General features: G+C 39.6%; 3 protein-coding genes across 3 annotated transcripts; 2 read left to right on the top strand and 1 right to left on the bottom strand.

Moving 5' to 3' along the window:
- Positions 1-558: 558 nt before the first annotated feature.
- On the bottom strand, positions 559-3,661 carry glrx5 (glutaredoxin 5 homolog (S. cerevisiae)). The gene is made up of 2 exons (XM_007568954.2): positions 3,308-3,661; positions 559-1,983 (listed from the first exon to the last, which is right to left on the bottom strand). Exons 1-2 carry the CDS (start codon positions 3,603-3,605, stop codon positions 1,811-1,813), a joined length of 471 nt encoding a protein of 156 aa, XP_007569016.1. The 5' UTR covers positions 3,606-3,661; the 3' UTR covers positions 559-1,810.
- Positions 3,662-3,711: 50 nt separating this feature from the next.
- prkrip1 (PRKR interacting protein 1) lies at positions 3,712-4,866 on the top strand. The gene has a single exon (XM_007568952.2). It carries the CDS (start codon positions 4,021-4,023, stop codon positions 4,594-4,596), a length of 576 nt encoding a protein of 191 aa, XP_007569014.1. The 5' UTR covers positions 3,712-4,020; the 3' UTR covers positions 4,597-4,866.
- Positions 4,867-4,971: 105 nt separating this feature from the next.
- On the top strand, positions 4,972-15,262 carry clmnb (calmin b). The gene is made up of 10 exons (XM_007568950.2): positions 4,972-7,815; positions 8,028-8,089; positions 8,182-8,277; positions 10,143-10,226; positions 10,302-10,394; positions 10,482-10,708; positions 10,789-10,982; positions 11,066-11,148; positions 11,692-12,992; positions 14,462-15,262. The coding sequence occupies exons 1-10, from the start codon at positions 7,746-7,748 to the stop codon at positions 14,589-14,591; spliced, it is 2,340 nt and encodes a 779-aa protein (XP_007569012.1). The 5' UTR covers positions 4,972-7,745; the 3' UTR covers positions 14,592-15,262.
- The last annotated feature ends 9,315 nt before the right edge of the window (positions 15,263-24,577 follow it).

Raw genomic sequence — 24,577 nt, 5'->3', positions numbered from 1 at the left:
GAAGTGGAGCATTTTTAATTATCTACACAACTTCCTGTTTCTCACCGTCTCCATTCTGTTTCAACTACTCAAGATGGGAAAGTCAAGAGATCCTGCCACTGGAGTGAGACAGACGTTTGTTAATTCTCTAAAGATGCATCTAAAATAGCTACTTGTGTTAACTTGCCCTCAAAAAAAGAAAGAAAAAAAACTATCTACAGAGTAAAAAAATCACCAAAAACACTGCTACTCTTCAAAACAGGAAAAACATGAGAACATACTATTGCAATAAGGCAGCTGTTGATTTTGGGGATCAATTTGGGCAGATTTATCTCACTGGACTATTGATGACAAACAATACTCTTAATTTCAAAACTTAGCTCAGTAATACTCTTGAGATCTGAGCTAATCTCAGTTTATTCATAAATTAATAATACAGGGAATAGTTAGTAGACTAGTTTGGATAGTTTACTCACGCATAAATCAATAATAATGTAAAAACAGCCTTTTCAACTTATCTTTGTCCAACATTAAAAGTGACCGTCAGACACGCCAGAAACAAAGAGCCGACTCGTCATCTGCGTCTGAAAATATTTAATTGTTGCAGGGTTAACATGTTCCTAAAATACATTTAACAATAGGCTTTAAATGTACAATATCTTACAGTGTACTACATGTTCACTTCATAATACAACTGTTGGAGGATGCTCCAAAACAAAATATAAACACACTCTTCCTTCGGCGACAAAAAGGGAAAAAAAAAAAAAAAAAAAGACTGATGTAACAAATTCAAACTGCCTCAGTTTGTCCAGCAGGGCAGGAAATAAGTCAGAGAAGAAGAAGAAAAGGAGGCAAAGTGTGTTTGGTGCGTCTCAGCGGATTTCAGCAGAAAAACACAGTTGGTAGACTTTGTATATAAATCACAGCAAAAAGAGCAAACAGGTTGGATTTTTTTTTTATTATAATGCATATTAATCCCTGTTCCCTCTTTACGTAGTGGAGCTACAGGCAGTGCATCTGGAAGGTTTTAAGTGTGTCGACATCATTTTGAACTGAAATCAGTCTGAATTTAGGGAGAACCAAATGTGGAGAAGAGGTAGTCCAGATTTCTGAAGGTAACATGGCAGGAAACCGTGGCGAAGTTGATACAGAACTCTGTTCCTTTAAACGTTACCCAAAGGAATTAACCATTTTGATTTGGCAAAATTAGGTAAAAAACAAAAACAAAAAACAAATAGGAACTTTAAAGCCGATATGATTTGTATTATTTTTGGATTGGTGCAAAAGGCTCTGATTGTAATGCATAAAAAAAAAAAAAAAAACTTTAAAGTGTTTGTTTACGATGCCATATTAAGGACATGATAGAGAGAAAAAAGGAATACATTTTGAGATTAATCTCAGAAATTTTTCAGAAATTTTTTTTTGTGCAAATTTCTGATTTTTGACTTCAAATTCAGAAATTTGATGGGGGTTCTTTTAAGACAACTTGTGAGATTGATCTCGGAATTTCTGAGGTTTTTCAGAAAATCAAAGGTTAATCTAGAAAAGCTGCAATTTTCTGAGTTTTTTTCCTAGAAAATGTCCGAGATCAGTCTCAGAATGAGCTTTCTTTCTCAGCTTTTATCTACAATCACCCTAACACGCCGTCGTTTTTATTAGCAGTAAACAGGCTGCATAATGTATTCAATCTACCTGGATAGCTGATTCATCTCTAATCATTGGAAGTGTAGCCAGAGATCAGGAGGAAGTGTGAACCTGATGAATGCGTTTTCTGTCTTCTCATTCCTTTGATGTTTGTTACGCTCTCTCTCCTTTTTTCTCTTTTTCTTTCCTACTTGGATTCCTTCTCGGCGTCCAGCAGAGCCGAGCGGATGCCGAGCTTCTTCAGCTCGTCCACCAGGTCGCCGTTCTGGTGCATCTGGAGCAGGATGTCGCAGCCTCCCACGAACTCGCCGTTGAAGTAGACCTGAGGGATGGTGGGCCAGTTGGAGAACACTTTGACTCCTGTTGTTACGGATCAAAGTCCAGACAGAAACAAGGAGATCAGTCACCAAGGGAACAATGGAGGAAGGAGGTAGGATGCTTCTGAGTCACGATGGAGAGCTTTGGTTAGGATCAAGTTTAAAAATAAAATCTATTACTATTTTTTTTTTTTTGTTATACCAGAACCAATTTTAAACGGGTTCTTTTCTAAAAAATAAAATACAAATGACAGAAAATGTCTTCAAAAAGTGACTTTTATTTCAATCATCCCTTCTGTGAGTTGTACAACGGCGTATCAGGGCTAGGCTACAATTTTAACCAGAAAAAATATTCTTAAAATTATGATAAAAAAATTGTTTTAATGAGGAAGAAAAAGCTTCTAGAGTTATCGATACGATCAGTTCATGTGATTCTTAAACTAAATTCGGGACGCTTGTACAATCGTTTCAGTGTCCTCCTACTGACAGGAATTTGATGCTAATTTGTTAAAAGATAAAGTATTTCCTCATTTGTAAGCTAGATGTCGAAGTACAACTTCACAAGATGCTCAAGGTTCCTCATTTTATTTTTATTTTTCATTTTGTGCTGCAGTTCTCATAAAGTTACTACTTCATTCTCCTAATAATACAACTTTATTCTGGTAATATTAAAACTTTATTTTTCTGATATTTGGACGTTGTCGTACAACTGTATCCTTGCAATATAATGAATTTATTCAATCAATTCTTTAAAAAATGAAGGGTGTGATGACACCACTCTGACTTATGGGGGGAAAAAATAATAATCCAGATTTTCCAACAACAGGACTACCCAGTTTGTACAACTAAGTGGACTTTTTGCTCTCCGGTCATATTTTTGTTCACTATCCACAGTCATATAATGACATTAGTTGAAATGCCGCTCCGAGAAGAAGAAGCAAGATAATAAAATAAAATAAAATAAAATAAAATACAATAAAATAAAATAAATAAAAAGATTGAACACCTGAGAACACAAACCCAGCTGTGAAGTACACAATCTTGGATCGATGCCTGTCTTCTCAACCCTGGTAATTAGATTTTAAAAGCAGTAAAGTCTCTGATCTCATCTCTGGCGGATGGTTTGCTTGGAGCCACACCCTTTGGTGCTGCTGCAGGACGCTGATAAAAACCCAAACGTTTGGAAATACAAAGAGCTGAGAGGCAGAGCTGATCTCAGGGAAATGACAGTCTGGTTAAAATGGACGCAAACGTAACAGAGAGACATTTACAGACTGGCTGAATGATTAAGTAGCTGTGCCTTTAGCTAAACACCTATTAAAGATGCCAACTTGTTGTTCGGACTCAACTTGTCCCAGCTTACTGACCTTCTCTGAGCTCCTGGTCTTCCAGAACGTTGTAGGAAGCGTATTGGTCCACCCCATGCATCCGGAGGATCTGGACTACGGCGTTGCTGAAGCCACACATGGGCTGTGCCGGGGTCCCCTTCATAAACACCACCACCTTGTCCTTCTTCACCATCTCACCAAGGTCCTTCTGGAGGTCCGCCGCCGCGCACAAGAACCGGGCCGAGGCCGCTCGCACAAGTCCGTCAGCTGGCCTGAGTAAGCACGCGGCCGCGCCGGACCGCATACACCTAGCTGTGGATCTAATTAAACTGTTCATAGTGTTTTTTTGCGATGTTTTATCGGTATTGATAAATAAACAGGTCGCACACGTACAAGTTGGGTCCTGTATGAGTGAAACTCACAGGACAACATCGACTTCAAGCTTGATGGGCGGGATCTGGATTTGGATTGGACGGCTTGTAGGACCCTAAAGTTTAATCTGAGCTGCTATTGGCCAAAGCGAACGCCAGTCAGAGCGTAAAATCGCCAACAACGTGGTTTGCGTAAGAAATAATTTTAAATTAACTTTCAAAAAATAAAGTCAACCAGCAGCCATATTTGCATTCGTGTGCTTTGTAATTTATTTGCTAAAAAAAAAGAAATTAAACATATTTTTAAAAAGTCATTCATGGAGCTTTTAATAGCTTCCGGGGTGAAATGGGCAGAACGGAAGAACTCAATAGCAACTAAAGATGGCGGCGCAGACGCATAAAAATAACAAACCGGGGAAATCTGGGGGGAAAGAAGCTCAGCCGCTGATACTCCCCAAGACCCCGGCGGAGGAACAGCGTCTGAAGTTGGAGCGGCTCATGCGGAACCCCGACAAAGTCGCTCCTATCCCGGAGCGGCCGAAGGAGTGGGCCCCGCGAGCGCCGCCGGAGTTCGTCCGGGACGTGATGGGCTCCAGCGCGGGCGCAGGCAGCGGGGAGTTTCACGTCTACCGTCACCTGCGCCGGAGAGAATACCAGCGGCAGGACTTTCTGGACAAAATGGCAGAGAAGCAGGGCAAAGACGTGAACTACCTTAAGAAACTGGAGCAGAACCAACTGGAGGCCGAGGAGCGAACGGCAAAGCGAAGGAAGAAGCGAGAAAAGCTGAAGCTGAAGAAACTGTTGGCAAAAAAGGCTAAGACGGAGGGGAAGGAGAAAAAAGATGAAGACAAGGACTCTGACAGTAGTGGAGAGGAAGAACGGAAGGAGAAGAGTGGGGAAGAAGAGGAAAAAGAGGACGACGCTGAGACCCCGAGCTTCATCATGGGGAGGAAATGAACAACCATATGAAAGTACAGTGGCAGGGGTTAGCCTGGTCTCTATTCCCGAAGAGCAAATTGACTCTTAACCATAAATGGTTGATTGAATCAGGAGATGGAGAAACTTATTGACTGGATCCGTTTTACTTTTAAATTCAGAACTTCCTGAGTGGATTTTTAGCCAATCACTTGATTTGGTTTGGACACGTGATCACACTCGCAAAAATGTTAAACTGTTGGGTTTTGTCTAAATTGTGTCCTCATGTTTTGTTTGAATAAAAAACAACTTTAATTCTGTTTCCATTCTATGTTGCTCTCAAAAAGTGGATGGAGGATTATTCTGTGTGCTGCACACTCTTCTACATTCGAAATGTGCTTTTTTCTTAAGGTTATGACGTCATATCTGTGTGTCTTTGCCGCCTTGTCGATCGGCCCCTGGTGACCTCCATCACCCGTGGGAACAGCAAGGTTGCAGAAAGCATCTCAAAGGATGAAAAGGCGTGGCTTCCGCAGGCTTGGGAGTCCCACGTGCGATGTTCCTTGGACAGACTTCCTGCTTCCCACGGAGGAGGCGGTCCGGCTTAGTGGCCGCCACCTTTCTTGAGGCAGGTAGAGTAAAAACCAGGCAGCTTGATATTGTTTGGGCCAGGGGAAGCTTTTCCTGTCAGACACTGTCCACTGTCACAGTAATAGTTTAATACCCCATCATTACTCTGACTTTAATTCATGTCCAGCATTTTTTCAAAAGGTGTATTTGCTTCAACGTAGAGGTGGAAACTGCTCCACAGTTTAAACAAAGTAAGGTTTGTGTCAGCATCGTTTTGTGGTGCAACTTCCTTTAACTGTGGAAGTTGCACCACAAAACAAACCTGCATTGAGATTTGTTTTGGTCCCAAAGTAATATTGGTGGGGATAAGATTTGAGAGAGTATTTAGAGGATTTCTTGATATACTTGTGATGTGCAGTCATATTCAATAAATCAGAATATAATTACTGATGAGGGTTGTGAGATTAATCATACTTTTTGAATATAACAATCTTTAAGCAAATATATTTACTAAGCTTGGATTTCTGGATTAAAGAAATGCTATAAAAATGTTTTTGTCAGCTGTAAAATTAAGAGAAATAAAAACTAAAAAACAAAAGCAGTTGTGTTTCACCTATATAATGTGATTCATTTAGTGAATTGAATTACTGAAATTCATGAACTTTTCAATAGTATTCAAAGTTATTGAATATTGAGATGACAAATTTCTGATTTTACAATGTCAATTTTAAAATCATAGTTATGTATTTTAAAGATGAAAATTTCACCTTTTTTCCCCAAATTTATGAGTTTTTCAACCTAAGATAATGTCCAAATTTTTATATATGAATACATAAGTTAGAAATTAGAGTTTTATTGGTGGAAATGTACTCCTCCATAACCACATTATTATTTTTTCTTTGATCTATAATTACCCAAAGGCTTTGTCATAAATATGACTGCATATACATTGAAATTTTAGATTTTGCCACGTTCACATAAAACACAAATGTTTGGTTTGATGTGTTTTAAAACAGTTTTTTTTTTTTTTTTTTTTTTTCAAAATATAAATCCCCTTTTCTCTCCTAACAATAAATAAAATCGATTGCGACCTGTTGCACATGCACTTAATCATAGCATAAATCCAATTATTCTGTTTGGACCACAGATGTTTGTTTGTTAAAGGACTTTAAGGAGCAAACAGAATTAGTTTGAGCCTGAGTCAGCCCAGTCAAACACCAAACATGGGTTTCTTTGTGATTCATATTGTGACTTATGTGTTTTTCTCATGCCAACTGGGAAGATAAGGTAGATTTACACACAGCTAATAGAAACTGAGCATCAATCACGAAAAAAATGTGAATAATTCTCTATAATTATATTTAACTGAGACTGGTGAACCATTCAAACCAATCTTTGCTCCACATTATTAACAAATCCCCTAAATGACTTGTTCCCAGAACTCTTGGGGTTTTGACTTTCAAAACGACCACATCTCACACAAAACCTCAAGTTGTTAAATACTGCAAACACTTCAATCCAGCACGGACAAAATGAAGACATAACCAGCCTTGTACTATTATTCTTATGATGATGTGAACATTTCAAGTTAAAATAAATTTCTGTGTTAGTTGAGACATCAGTGTGTCAGCCTCCACAGGTCTTTTGTGTATGCTGACTCGTCTCCTCTGTTAGTCAGTGGCACCACTGAGGCGTTGTCTGCAAGTTTTGATTTAGACGTAGTTGAATGAAGGAACTCTTCAGTCGTGTCTTTACATGAAACATGAAAAGAGCCAAAAGCACAGCCTTGGGGTATCCCTTTGCTAAGTAACCAATTTTAGGAGCCACTCTTCTAAATCACACCTAAACTGAGATGTCTTGGTAAAAATCATTTTGTCATGAAGAAGTTTTGATACAGCAATAGCAGCTATTTTTAATGGGATTCTTCAGAAAATAATCTCTAAGTGAATCTTTGATTTGTAAAAGTCACATTAGGCTGGTGGTTTCACAACCTGAGAATTAAATGATTGTGTGTTAAATTATTCGATTATTGTTATTATCCAGTTTCCTACTAAAATCTCCAGTAGATAAATGGGTATAGACATCTTCCAGAACTGTTGCTGTTAGCAAAATGCATCAATTCTTCTTTGCATAATTAAATACCCAAGAAATCTGTTTGCTGGCAAATGCACCTTGTTTTTAAGGCGCTTAAAAAATGTCTACGCCCGCTAATTCTGCAGATTGTTTTGAACATGCTCAAACAGAATGTGGTAACTAAAAGGTAATAAATCGGAGATCAAATTGTTGTGCAAGTCTTAATTCCTGGTATGTGATGAAGCACAGTAAAACCAGCTGATTGTATTTTTTGTCCCACGCAAAGATCCAGTGAAATCTGGCAAATGCCGCTACAAATACGACACTGTGGACCGCTGCCCGCCAATAGCAGGGAGTCTGTGTTGTCCCAGGGGGGAGTTTTGCTTGGTGGAAGGTTTGGGCGTGCTGGAGCAAGATATGCTGTCTCACTTTGCCTCACCTCAGTCCTTCTTTTTATGAGGAAGTCTCAGAGAAGACTGCGGATATGTTCAGCTCTTGGCACCTCTTCTATCTCCACAATGGATCTTGAGCAAAAAGAGTGACTGAGAATGCAGGACTTACTGGATTCACAGAGCAAAGCAGCAACGGCGATCAATGATCACAATGGGCAGCCTCAAGGTATGATGTGTTTTAGTGATCCTTAAGGTTAGCTAAATACCCTTTAATCAAAAAGGTTACTTGTTGCTATTTTTCAGTAGATTTCATCCATGTTATAGGCTTTGTACCACCTGGTTGCTCTATCACCTGCCATGTTTTCATTGGTTAGAGGTGTCGTCTTCTCAAAGTTGTTTTTTGGAAATGTTTTGTTACGTCTCGCTTCCCCTCTTCAGACAGGAGGAAAGCTACGCAGAAGAGAACTTTCACCAGATGGATGAATGTGTTCTTGCAAAAAGTAAGGCAGGAACCACAAGACTTTCATTTCAAAGCACTTTTTTGCAATAAAAACGATTATCCACAAAAGCTTTTGTTTCTGTTTATTTCCAGCGAAATCCTCCCCTTGCAGTCTCCGACCTGTTCACAGACATTCAGGATGGCAGAATGCTCATGGCGCTCCTGGAGGAGCTGTCTGGCTGCAAACTAGTAAGAACTCCCTCATTTTTTCATCTCGAAACCATAAAAAAAACAACAATATTTTGTTGGAATAGAGCAACACAAATTGGGGGTGTATAAAGTCCAATATTTTTGCTTCACTCAGACTGAGTTCACATCTTGCCACTTTCCACTTTAGCTCCAGTTGTATGTTTTAGATTAATTCAATCTTTTCTTTTAGTGTCAAGTCTGTCACAAGCTGTGTCTCCCTTACAAGTGTATGCAAAACTTTGTTGATATTCCACTAGTGTTGAAAAAACACAATTTCCCAATTGCTTTGTTTCCATTAAATAAGAAACACAATTAAAGTTACACAGGAATACATTTACTCATGCAATAAGTCATTTTAAAACATGCTGCGCCGTTGTCTTCCCACCCCTTCCTGTTGTCTTCTTTGTCTTTTCCGCCAGTAGTAACATCCGGTTGTTGATCACATGACTCGTGTGACGCAAAAAAAGTGCTTCCATTGTAGTTTTGAGAAATACACAAATTGTGATACAGCTGAAAAACGCGAGTTTATTCAAAATTGACATGTCCATTAAACAAATTTATTGTAATTAGCTCCACCCAACTACTTCTGGCCAGCTTCACTGTCCCTACTGAAGATTAGCATGGCCACATTATGATGCGGCCACCAGTATGTTTTAGGTTTTGCTTTAGGGTACAGATGGTGTGTTCAGTACTCTTTCAACTAAACAGAGCATCTCCTGTCACATGTTCACTGCATCCTGTCGTTTGTGGCAAACTCCAATAGCTATGGCTTTCCACCAGCAACTTCTCCTGGTAAGAATCAGCACCTTCTTCTACGCTTCGCTCCGTCCAGAGAGTCTGGACCTTTGGCTATTCAGAAACGACTGCTTACTGGAGACCTGGACTCTGTTGAAATTTGAAACGATTGGATTTATTTTTCAACAATCACTAACGTTTGACCACATGTACTATGTGAACTCAACCGTGAAGGAAACTACACTGTGAAATTGATAAAAGTGAACGACATCTTTGCCAGCAATAAAATGTCTTAAACATTTCTCTTGCTCCAACTTACATTTCTCAATAGTAGGGCAAACCCAGACTGAACATCTCTGTTCACTTCCTCTGCTGCCATTGCCAAACTACAACTACAGGCAGAATACAATTCTAAAACAACACAGAAAATCAAAGTCATCGTTTATAACTTCTGTTTGCCGATTGGTCCACTTGAAATTCTACATTTAAATTGAGCTCAATGGGAGAAATCTCAGACGGAGCTTTGAAGGGAGATGAGAATCAAGTTAAAAGACAATGGGCAGGCTACCAGAAACAGCTTTCTTCTTGCCTCTCTTCCATATAATTGTCCATATAATAGTTTCTTCCACTTGAGCTGTGTGTCTCAGCAGCTCCTCCACAGTTACCAAGGGCCTCTTGGCTGCCTCTATGATATATGCCATCCTTTCCTGTCCTGTCAGTTTAATTAGATGAGAATGTCTTCTAACAATACATTGAAAATAAGAAAATGTTCAATTGATTGTCTTATTTTCAGAATATGGACTGATCAGACCTCTGGTGAGATGTTTTAAGCTTGGGATGTTGTATTGTAACATAAAACAATATCCCATCTGCTGTGATCCTTGGTCTTCATGATGCTGTTTGCTCTCTAATAAACGAGGCCTCCGAGGCCTTCACAGAACAGCTGCAGACTATTTCCTAAACGGTTGCACAGGATTTCTTTCAGGGATATCAAAGTAAGGGGGGCCGGGTTTGTAAAATCTTAATAATATACAACAAAGTTTACAGCTCTAATGAGATAAATTGTGTAAGAATTCAAGAGGTTTGGTTACTTTTGTATTTGCCTCTTCACACTGTCACTTCCATGTTAGCTTTACAGGTACAGGTCTTCGTCTCATCGCATTTTCAGACTGAACAACATCTCCAAGGCCCTAGCTTTCCTGGATGACAGACATGTGAGGATTCTCTCATGAGTTCAATACAACCAGGTTCGTTGTAATCCACTCACTGACAGCAGTGTTGTCCCCCAGGTGAAGCTTCTTGGCATCGACGCCTCCGGCATTGCTGATGGCCTCCCTTCTGTTGTTCTCAACCTCGTCTGGAACATTATCCTCCACTTCCAGGTGAGCAACTGAGTACCTTCATTATCCATCTAATATTTTTATGTATACTATAGTTTGTCTCTTGGCCTTTTATGGGAAACTAAACAGGTGAAGGAAGCGACAGGAGGCCTGCAGAGACATTTGTCCTCCAGCCTGTCCTCCTTATCGCTGAGCGCCTACCCTTCCACCAGTGACCTCTCACCTCAAACCAGTGACAATGACAGCTACTCCTGCAACACTCTGCCTAGGAAAGGGAAAAAGGCTGAAATGGAGCCAAAATACCACAGCAAAGCCATCAAGACTCTCCTGCACTGGGTCCAAAGATGCACGTCAAAGTAAGCCTGTGTCCAAGCTCGATGAGTGGAAGAAAATTACAATTTTCCACAAACGTTTGAAGATAGTCATGAATTTGCAGGTACGGCGTGGATGTGGATGACTTCGGGGCCAGCTGGAGGAGTGGAATGGCTTTCCTGGCTTTGATTAAGTCCATAAACCCGGACCTGGTTGACCTGAGGGAGAGCTTGTCCAAGGAACCAAAGGAAAATCTCTACCAGGCCTTCATGCTGGCCCATCAGTGTTTGGATGTACCCCCTCTGCTGGAGCCTGAGGGTAAAAAACAGAATGAAGACATCATAAGAAGTCACAATGGTTACCACAGCAACATGAAGAATAGTTTATTTTTTTCCTTACAGACGTGGCGTGCGCCTCGCCGGACGAGCAGTCCATCATAACATACGTGTCGATGTTCCTGGGGGATCATTCGGTCACAGATGAGGTCGGCGCAGTTTGACACTTAGAGAAATACACTTGCCTTGAACATCTACCTTTTCTTTTATTAGAAAAGCTGATTCTCCACACACATACATTACATAAGGAACAGCCTAATATAACACCATAAGACTACCACCAATCACCTTTATCCAAATTTGTAGTAATAGAAAGGGCAAGGTAATTTTTGGATCGGGTATATTCTAAGAAAAATGGTATTTAGTCATTATAGAACATTATTCATTTCTAGGGAACTGTAGGATATTCTTAAAAACCATTAAAAAAAACCTTTTTTTTCTTTTTAGTTTGAGGAAGCTAGGCCTGGAATCTCCCCAAAATTTTCCAACCTATTCTTTGTTCCTTCAGAAGTTGAATTCATTGTGAAATCCTCTATTCAGTCATCTTATCCAAGCCACAGAACAATAATAAAAATAAAAATCCATCATTGTACATTTTGAGTCATCATCACATGACTCAAAATGTGCTTTTACATCAAATAATCATAAGCATTTCCAAACACGCTAAAATGTGACTTTGCTTCATCTTACAGGATCACATGGCACAGTTTGAGTTTCCCGAGATTCCCAACTTTGCGTCTCTGGAACCAGTCGGCCTTGGACAAACGCTGGCCGATGACCCAGAAGCCCGAGCTCTGCTCAGAACCTTTGAGAAAAGCGATGAGCAACGACTGTGGAGACAATGGTCCAGGAAATCTTCAGAGACTTCCAGAGCCCACAACTCCAACATGAGTGGAAGCCCTGAAACTTCCTTTCCCTTCACTCAAAGAGCGTTAGAGCCACCAAGTCCACTGGAAGCAGGCATAGCCAACCAGGATATCCGATTGTGGATGGATAAGAGTTTGGATCGAGGCTACGGTAAGAGAAGCCTTGTTTCCCAGAGCTCCGAAGAAGGAATCTACAGCTTGTCGGCATTGGATTCAGACGAAGAGGAAGCCTACAGCTACATCCTGGATCTGACTAAAGATGTTTTCCGACCAAGTAATCCATCGAAAAGACAAGTACCAAAAGTAGAAGAGGAAACAGCTGAGGAGATGGAGGAAGAGTCGAAACATCTGGAAGTGCTAGGGATGTTTAACGGAGGCAGACATAAACAAGAAGGAGATCTCAGGGCAAACAGGAAGTTGGATTTGGACAAGATCAAAAGTAGCCTTAGAGAGACGACAAACAACAGGGCTGTGTTTGACTTGGAGCCAAAGGCCCAGAGAGGAACAAACAGAGACACTTACACTGAGAAAGAAAGCAACGAAAGGATGAAGAGTGATGGTAAAGAGAAAGATGAGTTTGACTATGTTCAAGATGGTGGAGTAAAAGCAAATGTTTTTGAAGTTGCAAGTTGGAAATATGCTGAGAAAGGAGGAGCAGAGCTCTCTGGAAATTTGGGATTTGCAAGAGAGAGAACAGTGGGGGAAGATTTTGGAAGATTAAAGGAAGGGCAGGATCTAAAGGAACGGAGTGAGACAGAGGAAACTCGTGTCAAGAAGAAAGACACAGGAAGTCAGAAACGTGTGAAATTACAAAGTTTCAATGATAAAACAGCAGGAAAAATGTCCTCAGAAGATGCTGGTTTTAACATCCTGAATGCAAATGGGGCTACAATTAGGAACACGGGCTGTGGAGCTGAAGTGAAAATGAAGGAAGCTGGTCATCTAATGAAATCATCTGATTACGGGTTTGTTCAAACAGAAGACTGGAGGAAACAGGAACCTATGATCAGCAGGCTCAAGGATCTGAAAGCAGATCAGAGAACTACCACCGAAAGCCTTCCTGATGACATCCATGAGGGCGATAACAGTCGGACTGTGGCCTGCAGGGCGTCTTCTCAGTCATTATGGTACTGATTCATCATTGCACACACACTTAACCTCTTGATAAATCCTAATCTCCCTTATGACTGATCAAAAGTCTGAATTCCGACCCTCTGCAGGGGTAAATCTTTGTGATTACATGAGAAATTATTGTAGTCTGAATATAAAACACCTCAAAGCGACAAGGTAACTGGTGTTAAATTTCACAGAGCTCTTAAGCAAAGAGGACAGAGACAACAAAACATGCTGAGGAGAAAGTTGGAGTCATGGTGTTTCCAAAGGGTTGTGTCTGCAGACGGTATAACAGCAGTGTAGACCAGATCACAGAAAACGCCAAGGAATCTGCCCCAAGAACAGCAATGTAACAGTGACAGCTTTGACAAGAATGATTTAGGAATAACTTGGAATTCTCATAACAACGTACAACAAACAAGTTGCTTAAAAATGCTTAATGTTCAATCAGGCACTGGTCCCTTATCCCACTTGTATCGTTTTAGCTTTGCTTGCTTTGTTTTTATCTGGTACAACAAGTTGTTGTCCGCCGTAGAATATTGCATCAATTTCTATCTGCCAGGAAGACGTTTTGCAGTCTAACAATGGTAACAAAAGAAGTGAACAAAGCCATTCAGTACATGTTGGCCACACTTCCAAATATTGAGCAGTTAAAGTCAGACCAAGAGGAATGTATAACACTTTGTTGCCTTAGCCCTACTTACTCTCCACATGGTTGGTTACAGGAACAAGCAATTTCTGGTAAGTTTCTCATCCAGCTGGCACATTGGGTAAAATCAGACCCAGCCATTTGAAACTTCAGCACAGTCCACACCTCCAGCGAGCAATCGTTTCTCAATAGCCAAGAGTTTAGACCTCCTGTATGAAGCAAAGCATAGAAGAAGGGGCGAGGCTAGGCTGGAATAAGAAGTCTTTTTTTATATACAAAATACATTTTTGGCTAGCACTAATGGCTTTTTCCATTTTTCTCACAGTATGTAGACAGGAAGGAGGCATAGAGAAGTGGGGAAGACATGCGGCAAAGGTACTTAAGTTGGGAATTGAACCCAGGGCAACCTTGGGGATGACTATGGCCTCCGCATACGGAGCATACGGAGTGCCCGCTCTACCCACTATGCCACGCAATGACCCTGAGAAAAAGCTTTAAGAGAAGAATATGGCACAAAATTAAATCATAGATGTGACTACAGGATTTCCTTTTGACCATTTAGCTCCATAAATAAAAAAAAAGAGAACTACAGTGATACACAGTGGCTCAGGCACATGGTAATGGAATCGTTTGTTGAATGGAAATGGAAGTAGAAAGGGACGCACTGGGTCAAAATGTGGGGATGAGACAGCAAAGGGGAAAATTGTCCTCTCAACTGCTCACTCATCCAAACCAGGCATTCGGTCCCGTTTTGTGTTCTTTCTCTGAATGCAATACATGAAATGAAACATAAAAAGCCCTAATGGAGCTCTCCTGTGTTTATCTGCATTCCAGGAACAACGGCGGACTCAGTCTTCAGTCTATAGCAGCCTGCTGTAACTCAACCCCATTAGAGCTGGAGGTCCTGCTGCTCCTCTGGATCTCGCTCTACTGCTACCTCATCCTGCCTCAGACGTACCTCTGAGTCAACTTGGCTGTACATCCTCTCATCAAAAACATGCTTAATTAGACCAGTTTCCTCTAATGGGGCAAACAGAGACTCTATGGCTGGCCTGGCTTTTCTTCCGGTTCATTCAATTTCCTTCAAGGTCACATTGGAGGATTAGATTTGCAGCTTTTGCCAGCAGGTTTAACACAGTCTTAGTTGTGGTAATCATTTCCAATTATCTGTGTTCTCAAAGTGATTGCTGCTGCTTAAATGACCAGAACATCGTTTATGTTGGGGGCGGAGGGGGAATTTTCCTGGAAAAAATGAATTCTCTCAGATGTAGTTGACATAACTCACCACATGGTGGCATCGCAGCATTACAGGAGCTGCGCATTAACGCCGGAGCTTTTGGTTGTCTGCTGAGAATCCAACATGACCTGCTGTTTAGTTCCAATCCTGAGATTATATTGATAATATTTAACGAGGCAATTAGTAAAATAAACGTTGTTTTTGTCTGCATAACTAAATAGTCATTTAAACCTTTAATCAACCACATTATCTTCCTATAGAGATCCTAATTTATAACATGGGGCGTGTAGGCGGAAATGTATCGGCACTCATGTTGTAAAAAGCTGTGCAGTAATTTATTTGTAATGCAGTAGTGGGACAGTTATTTGTACCTCTAATAATAAATGAGGAGAACGGTTCTTTGTTTGATGAACAATGAATGCCTAAATGGTTCATAGGCATCTGAAATTGGCATGTTTCCATCTGAAGTTAGAAGTTTATCAGAAATATCCACATAAATCTGTTTGTGGAGAACATCAAGAGATCCAACTCAGCTCTGCATCTCTCCGTTGCTGAGACAGCATCTTAAATAGATGAGCTACTCGCCTAGATTTGTCACCATGTTGAAATAATATAATACATCTAGGACTCTTCATGCATACCAGTTTTTATTTGAGTTGCTAACAGGAGATAATGACATTTTTTAACAAGGCAATTTAAACTCTGTTTTTCCTCTGAGATCCTCTGTCATAACGCTTCGTCTCTTATGTTGTGATGGAAACAGGTTAGGTAACTTCAAAGGCACAGAGGCCGGATGAAAACGGGTCCACCTGCTCTGAACAAATCAGCATATTTGCCACTATTTATCAAGTTTTACCTTTTTAGCTCACAAACAAACAAAAACACAAGCTTTTTCTTCCTACTGCAAGATTACAACTGAAAAAAATCCCACTAAATTTAATTAAGATATTTTTAAGTTTCACTTTATGCTTTCAGGTATGATGTGAGATTAACTGAGGCGGAGTTTGTTTTTTTCATCATATCAAAATTTGCGTATTTCGCAAAAACAGTTATGGAAACAGTACTTTAGCATGACACGAGTCACATGATCAACAACCAGACGTTACTACTGGTGGAAAAGATGAAGACAGCAGGAAGTAGATGGAGAATGATGGCTCAGCATGTTTTTTTAATGACTTAAGCTTATTCATGTGGAATTTTAATTGCATTTCTTGTTAAATGGAAACACCATAATTGTGAGATTGTATTGTTTTAACAAAATAATATTGACAAAGTTTTGCGCACATTTGTAATAGAAACACAGCTAGAAATAACTATTCCTCTTAGACTACGGACCGGTATCCCTCGCGGCTTTTCACACATCTGTACCAGGAGTGACAACAAACTTGTCTCCAAATTCAAGTCTGGAAAGATTTTTTTTTTTCTTAAACCAGAGAAGCGGCATTCAAACCCGTTTACAGTTTCTGTTTGAATGTCACTGTATGTGTGCAGGGAAACTTCACAAAAAGAAAGGTATGCACCGGTTGCATAAGAGTTCAAAATCCATGTTGACCAGAATGTGAGAGAGGAATGGCTATGCTCTGTCCTTAGAATCCACCTGATGCACATTATTTGTTGGTGAAATTCTAAGAAACTAAAAACAGGCTCCCACTGTTTGCTCAGAGCTCAACCCAAAGGTCAAACGCTGAGCTCTGGAGATCAATATGCTTTCAGCACAACAGCCGCCCCCGCACCGAGCCCTCACCACTTCTCCAAAGCAGGAGCGCGGCCTGTCTTCTGCCTAATCAGGCCGGGATGGCAAGAGGAGAAGCCAAGATGTCTGTCACATGTGCCTGTATCACAGTGCTGGGATTGCTAAACATCTCCTCAGAACACAGATGAGCTCTGCCAAACACTGGGAAGCTCCTCAGGATGCCGGTACGAAGGGATATGAAGGCCAAACTGAAGAATCAGCTGAACACATCAGCGCTGAACACAGCCTTAGCCTTTGGGCCGTACCAAGACCTGGCCACTAGAAGTGCTATGGAGCAGCAGAACATCCTGTTTTCACTGTTGGGTTTGGTGTCAGCTCTGACTCTGCTGTGCCGCTTCTCTGGGCCTGAGAGTCTGGGACAAAACATGGAGGGCCTGGTTCTCACAGCCAATGATAGCATGGAGGCCACCATAGCGGCACTCGCAGATCTGCAACACAACCGTGCTTTTGGAGAGGGAACCGGTGAAGATGGTGTCCAGAAGGGACAATCTGAGGCTGCGGCAAACAATTCTGATGTAAATGATAGACCAAGGAGGAGGAGAGGAACTGAGGATGACTCTCACTCTAGGGGTCAGTTGTGATCATGGAGCGACCTTCATGTTGATGGAAAACCCACACTAAACTTTGAAGGGTTTTTTTTTTTATCTCGGCTGCAGCATCCCAGACAACCTGCCATGAACATCAGCTTTAAGACACTGATTTAAGATCTGCAACACTCAGACAAGCTTAGGGTCAACGGTTTTATGTGTTTTAAAGATAGCCACTTGTCCTGTAGGGATGATGGTTCGGGTCAAACTGTTCATTGCAGGTCCTGCACACATGGAGAGGAGCGCAAAAATATTTTTTGTAGGAAATTAAGAAATCATGTGAATTCAACACTATACAAAATTATGAGGAGGAATAAACTGAAAAATTCTGACATCAATATCTGAAATTTTCTAGAAAAAACAGGGACATTTCTGAGTTTCGAAAGTTGATGATATTTGACTTTTGGAAATTCTCAGAAATGTTTTTTGGCGAATTTTTATTTATTTTTTTATCTAAGGCCTTAATGATGTAATAGTAAGTATGCCGGGCCAGTCGGTGGCGTCGTAACACTGCCAGAGAACGACACAAAAAACGGCGACTTGTTCGTTTTTTTTTCGGCACTGGTGGCCTTCATTTGACAACAATCCCACAGGAATGGGTCAGAGAGAGAGAAGCGGCAAAGGAACCGGGAGTAGAACGGGGAACTGCCGCTACCAGGTCTGAACACGGGACTCCTGCTCTAACCATTGCGCTACCCGACTACCCGCCATGTTTACTAGTGAGAGTGAGGCGCGCGCACAAGGGATAAAAAGAGAGATTGAACTTTGACGTCATGGTTTTAAAAAAGAGGCGGCTCCATGTACACACCGAAACATGAAGTGTGTTTCTAGAACCCAGTTTTTTAAATGATTGTTTCTGGTCTCTCAAGATGACAAAAAAAAAAACTTAATAAATACACCTATAATCATCTCCGGGGGGACAGCACTTCAGTAAATCAGAATACATAGATGACATAAATTTATACCCACAAAGTGATATATTTTAAATGATTATAGCATACAGATAGTAACATTTTCAACATAGAAATGTTATGTTGTGTGATGGTCTGTGAGATATAGGAAAGAGTGCTGACTTGACATGCATGTCTGTGTCAATGACACTCAATGACATTCACTAAGAGGTCACTGCCAGAGAAACTGGCTTGTTGCAGAGACCTCGATCTAGATCATTTTGCCTGACAATAAATTATTCCAGAGGTTATTGCAGAAGTTATTGCGATAAACAATAATATTGTTGTTTTGAGAGAATTTTAACTAACATAATGGTAATAGCAAAAATAATAATGCAAGAGCACAATGTAAAAGATCAATCAGTAAGCCTTAAATTCTAATGAATATTTAACACTGGAACTAGAAGACATTTTAAATATCCAAAATAAATAAACAAAACAATAAATGAAATCAAATTTGAAGACTTTGTAAACAAAATTGATCTTCAACAAAAGGGCTAGTTGACACCAAAGCACCAGACTGAAGACTTTTACCATCCAGTTTTTGGTAGAAAGAGCGAGAGAAAAAAGAAATAAATGACAAATTATGCCAATGGAAATGATTGCGTTTGTTTTAATCTATCATGTGAATTAATTTATTTGTTGATTATTGTGACAGGCCTACTTGTATCCATATTTATGTAAAGTTTAGTGGAAGGATAAAGTGTGGGATAAAAAAAATCCAATGAGCATCCTTAAAAAGACAGAGAAGCAAAACTTAGTCAGGAGTTTGAAGAGTTTTACAGGATTACAATTTGACAAACACCACAAATAGATTCATTCAGGACATGTGTTACAGTGGCCACATTCGTTCGACAAACAAGCATAACCTAAAATCTGGTGGAAAATTTCTCAATACCTGCCTATGCCTCTGGTACTGTATGGAACATGGGCCCACATTTCTGTCTTAAAAGTGTTTTTTTTTTTTTTGTTTTTTTGTTTTTTTCAAATTTCCTGAGAATGTTTTGAGTTGTTTTTTATTAGCTGTAAACCAGAATAATCAGAAGAAAAAAAAAGTTGATCACTCTGTTTGTAATAAATATACATACGAGTTTCACTTCAATCATGATTTGGATACAGATTACATAATGTTTAGTCTGTACCATAATACATCTTTATTGCATCTGTGTCAAAGAACAAAGACCAACAGAGCATCTGCTTTCTCATTAGCTCTTGTTTTTATATCCTTCTATAACAGTTGGTGCTCATAAATCTATGCAGCAGGAGGTTTTTTTTATAGGTGTGCAACTTCTGTCTTTGCCATTTTACTGTCATATTTCATTCATAACATGCTCTTCTCATTAATTAACCATAAATCAGGTCGGCAGCTTTTTGAACAACACCACACGGTGCCGCAGAGCCTCCACCTCAACTCCACAGTCTTTGTGGAGGCTGCCATGATGTTCCTGGACGTCCAAGGTGATGATGCTGTACGACACCAACTGCTTGGCCACCATGGTGTGGCTGGCCTTCAGGGGCCACTTTTGGTTTTTATGTAACACTGCAGATCTTTTGGGGTATTTATTTGAAACTTATTGCAATAAATGGTAATCTTGTTATTTTGAAACTCTTTTCAAGTGATGAAATAATAATGACACAATAATGCAAGTACACCCTCTCAGAGATGTACTTGCTAGAAATGTTTGCTAATTCCTAGCAAACATTGAACACTGTAATTGGAAGACATTTTAAATATTAAAAATAAATCAACAAATCATCTGAAACAACATATACAATGGATACTGAAGTCTTGTTGTTTTCTTTTTTTTTTTTTTTTTAAAGGGTTAGTTTAGTCAGGTTTACCCATTATTCTTTGCAAATTATCTTCAGACACTATCCATTAGTCAAATCTGATCTAAAGTGTCTATGAAGATCACTTCTCATGTGTTGCCACCGATTCTCGATTACATTAAGATCTAGGCTATGTTGGAATCTTGTAACTGCAAGTGAAACTGATGGGACGACCTACTTTCTGATTTATTCAGCTAATAATTATCTGGGTCACCTGGGGGGGCATTCATAAAGCATAAAGATGTCACTTCCAAATTGCCATATGGAAAATAAATAAATAAAATGATATCAACAATACTGTACATAGCCCTGACCTGGCAGAACACTTTGGACTCCACAGCCTTGATCCCGATATACACGCACAATTCAGAACGGGAGAATTGGTGCTCCAAAGTTCTGTCTTTAAAGCACAGATTTCTGCTTTAAAGACAGAACTTGGTGTTCCAATCCCCTTTATTTACTCATAGAAGACAAGAAACACTAGCTTTAGTTTCATATATAAAGCTTTTGGTGAGCGTAATATTTCCATTGCTGCTGGTAAAGCTATTTTACCTGCTGTAACAATAAACATGAGTCCATTCATCCCAACCGTTTAAGCAGGTGCCCAAAATTTCTCTGTTCTCTTCAGTCTTCAGCAGCCAGTTTGCCTTTTTGCCCCCTGATGAATGAAGCCGAGAACGTTCTAAATGAGCGCTAATTACTCATCCCTCTACACGGGCCTGTTAAAGCCATCAGTAGCTCTCTCAAGACCTCTGCCGGCGGGTCCATTAACGCGCTGATTGTTGTTTTCACAGGAGGGCAGAAATCCGTTTCCCAAAGTTTCAGCTGAGAAAATCCTACAGATTGGAGAGCATCCTAAGAGACGCTGGTGTTCCTTGAACACCGCCAACTCCTCCAGCGCACGGGAGAGGAGGAAGCTGGAACTCTATGAGGTTCAGAAGAGTTCAGAGTGAGATATCGCTTGAAAAACAATCGGTGGAAGAGTCCAGATCTGGAGAGAGGGGGAGATGGACGGACGTCCCACTGGACTTCTCCGTCCCCCAGAGGATCGCTTTCAACAACGCTTTCGTCTTCGTCGTCTACGATCACCTGACCATACTCATGTTGCTCATTGACTGGAATACCGATACCACAGAAAACATCTAGATATGAAGAAAGTAGGGGTGCACCAAATTATCAGCACATATTTCCTTAATTTTGGGAGATCGGTGATCGGCCGATAATTACAGGTGAAGCCGATATTATCTACCTCAGCAAAGGTCTAAAAATCGACCACTGTCCTCTTCTGCTCTGCCATGAGGGAGCTTTGACTGACAGACCAGGTCATGTCTGCATGTTCGCAATTAACAATAGTCACCACACTGTTTCCAACTAAAGCAACTGTCTTGCTGTATTTTTGCAACATTTCAGACAAAAAAAAAATCGGCATCGGCCGATAAAGAACGGTAATCAGTGATCGGTTCTCCCCTGGAAGAAAGTGTTCTCTCTCTTCTGTCTCTTCTGTTCATTGTGCCATATTTACCTACAAAACAAGAAAGCTTTGGGTTTAACTTTTTCTTCCTCCCCCCCGCAGCAGTGTTGCACTTCATAAGAGGAGAAAGTTACATTTCCAGAGAGTTCAGAGAAGTGAGTGCATATTGATTTTCAAACATTATGAGATGATTCACGGTTTATTCTCCCATTTTCGCAAAAATGATGAAAAGACATTCAAATGACTGCAATTTATCCCTGTGACTGAATCGCTGCTATCTGGCAAAAAACATAAAACATTTTTTCTTCCATTACAAAAGCATTTTCTCTGTTGTCTTTCCTCCGTCACTCCGAAACCCATTTCCTCCCTTAGCATCTCTTTATCTTCTTAGGCAATTATTGAGAAATTGCTTTGCCAGAGTATCCAGGCTCATTCGCCGACACAAAACAGCAAAAAGAAAAAAAAAAAGAAGGGCTGCTGAAGTAGTGTAACATTTTGTGGCGGCTTCCTGCCTCAGTGTGGCAACACCGCATTGATATTTACCTTCATGAAGAGATGATGAATAGAGGACGGTTTGATGAAAAGGACGGCAGATCCATTCATAACTAACACAAATGTCAGCCTATTAATCTGCGAGGCTTTCACCGGTTCATGGTAAAACCCTGGATTGAGAGCCGTGGGGAATCTGTTCCTGATCCAAATGGAGAAATTTCAAGTTCAAAACTTATTTAGTATTTTTTCTCAAGCCCTTTCAAGTGGCATCTGTAAACTGTTCATTTAAGCACATTAAAACACTAATACATGAGTGTAAGGTTCAATCATTAAATCCAAACAAAATTTTTGAATTTTTGTATTGCTATGTGAAAAAAATAAAATACCCCCAATAATCAATCAATCAATCAATCAATCAATCAATCAATCAATCAATCAATCAATCAATCAATCAATCAATCAGTTTATTCACTCGATTTAACTAATTCACAAACTTCCTTTTCACTTTCACTAATGAAAAGAGAGCTGGAAGAAGAAAAAACTCTTAAACCTGCCTCTTTTTCAATTAAAATCTAATTTTTTTATGACCTTATGATAATTTAAATTAACGATATAAGTTTAAATCGACTTATATTGTTAATTTAAACGATCCATTAAATTAACACTCAATGTTGAAAACAATATATTATTAGGGTCATCGTAGTTCGAAAATGAAAAAAAGGAGGAGTAAATTTTCTCCAAAAAACTCCATAAAATTTTGATATTAATTGCAGAAACTTTTGTGAAAAAAACTTGGAAATGTTTTGAGTTTTTTCGAGCAAATGTTCTACTTTTGAAACTTTTCAAACTCAGCAATGCCCTTGTTCTTTCTAAAAAAATTCAGATTTGTTTGCCAGAAACTTACTCCTCCTCCTTTTTCTAGCTACAATGGGCTTTCTGCGCTGTCACAATTAAACACAACTAAAGCAAAAAAAAAGCTAAGTAAAAAAGTTTAACATGTAACTTGTTAAATTTTCTGAATTACAACTTATATTACAATACATTTAATACACTTTTTTGTCTAACTTATTTTGTACATCTTAAATACGTTTCTTAAATACACAGTAAGCTGAAATAATGTCGAAAATCTTTTCCTTGGCTTTTCCTTTCCTTCCAGTTTTTTTCTTCTTCAACAATGATGTTGTGATGCTGTTGTTAAATCTGAATTATTTCAAGCAGTACACCATCAACATCATCAGCTCGTCAACTTCTTTCCCAATCCCATCAACACAGTTCTACTTTATGGTCCAGTGATCCCAGATTCCTAGCAGTGTTTGGCTGTAGGAGGCAGATGAAGGTTGATCTTTTCTTTTTTATGTTAATTGCCATGATATGAGTTTGTTTTTGCTGCCTTGCGGCTCCTGATAAATGGGATTAAACTGGGCCTCAGTGTTAACATGAGGCCAGTCCTCCCAGGACCCTAATCATCAGCTGACTGATGTCTGCCTGAACTCCCTCACCCTTTTGTCCCTTTTGGAACCCAGTACTGGGTTGCTTTTCTTTGGTTTCTGCAATAAACGACACCAAACTAAAATTATTCTGCCACACACTTTTTTATATACTGAAACTAATTGCTGCCCACTTCCATTAATTCTTGTTAAAATAAGTCAGGGCACTTGCCCAGGGTGGCATTGATAATGAGTGGACACAAGAACAAGATAATAAACAAAAACGTTCAATTAGCTGCCTACACCCTAAGCAGGTTTCTGATTGCTCTTATGCATATTTATGAGCTCTTCTTCCTGCTATATCAAGTGGAGCATTATGTAGCGTTAACTGTAGTGCTATGTACGGTAAATAATATGTCTGCGTGTCGCACTGCCTCATAGGATATGTTAAAACATTTTTTAATATTGGGCGTTATCCATACAAGAATTTCTGATGGACACGTTCCGTAATATTTTGTGTTTTTGTTATTTTGAATTAGTAAAAAAATACAACAACAACAATAATAAAAAACAATTTCTTTTGGCTAAAATGATCAACCCTAAAAATTATTTAGTCATGTGGTATGACAAGTTATAATGTGCTTCATTTAAATATTCAGTACTTCAGTGCGACATTAATTAAAATTTAGTGCTTATTTTTGCTCTCCGCTCATCAATAAGGACGTTTTCCTTTTCCAGAAAGCTAGCATTTTTGCTGTCTGAAACTAAATGTTGTTAAACCAGTATATTTAGGATAATTTTTGCGAGACAAGAAAAGTGTTGTAGTACTGCATACTGGTCCCCATCCAGAAAACCTTTTTTTTTTTAAACTTTGAAATATTCACATGGACATTAAGACAATTTAGTTCAATCAAGAAACACAAATGAAAATTGTAGTTATCCACGCAGCCAAGCCAAATATTTATGCGGAATAAAGTTTTATGGCACAATGAGACAAAAACAATGTATGTTTGAAGAAGTCGGCATAAGCATTGCCAACTCATGAAAATAACCAAATGTCAGGCCCGGTGGTGGCAACATCATGCTGTGGGACTATTTTGAAGTGAGAGGAATGATAAAGATGAAGAACTGCCAACACAGTTTTCAGCTTCACTATTGATGGTCCAACAGGGCAGTGGTCCTAAAGTCGTATTAAGATATATA

This window comes from Poecilia formosa, unplaced genomic scaffold, assembly GCF_000485575.1.
Source record: "Poecilia formosa unplaced genomic scaffold, Poecilia_formosa-5.1.2 Scaffold233, whole genome shotgun sequence".
Taxonomy (NCBI): domain Eukaryota; kingdom Metazoa; phylum Chordata; class Actinopteri; order Cyprinodontiformes; family Poeciliidae; genus Poecilia; species Poecilia formosa.
The sequence above is the reverse complement of the archived record's forward strand: the minus strand, read 5'-3'. Positions and strand labels throughout refer to the sequence as shown.

What these genes read in the sequence shown, in the direction of transcription:
- clmnb (XM_007568950.2), top strand. Translation starts at nt 7,746, where the DNA reads ATGCAGGACTTACTGGATTCACAGAGCAAAGCAGCAACGGCGATCAAT. An exon ending in CTTTCCTGGATGACAGACAT is followed by an intron (nt 10,227 to 10,301) that starts GTGAGGATTCTC and finishes GTTGTCCCCCAG; the next exon opens with GTGAAGCTTCTTGGCATCGA. An exon ending in ACATTATCCTCCACTTCCAG is followed by an intron (nt 10,395 to 10,481) that starts GTGAGCAACTGA and finishes GAAACTAAACAG; the next exon opens with GTGAAGGAAGCGACAGGAGG.
- prkrip1 (XM_007568952.2), top strand. Translation starts at nt 4,021, where the DNA reads ATGGCGGCGCAGACGCATAAAAATAACAAACCGGGGAAATCTGGGGGG.
- glrx5 (XM_007568954.2), bottom strand. Translation starts at nt 3,605, where the DNA reads ATGAACAGTTTAATTAGATCCACAGCTAGGTGTATGCGGTCCGGCGCG. An exon ending in AGACCAGGAGCTCAGAGAAG is followed by an intron (nt 1,984 to 3,307) that starts GTCAGTAAGCTG and finishes CCGTAACAACAG; the next exon opens with GAGTCAAAGTGTTCTCCAAC.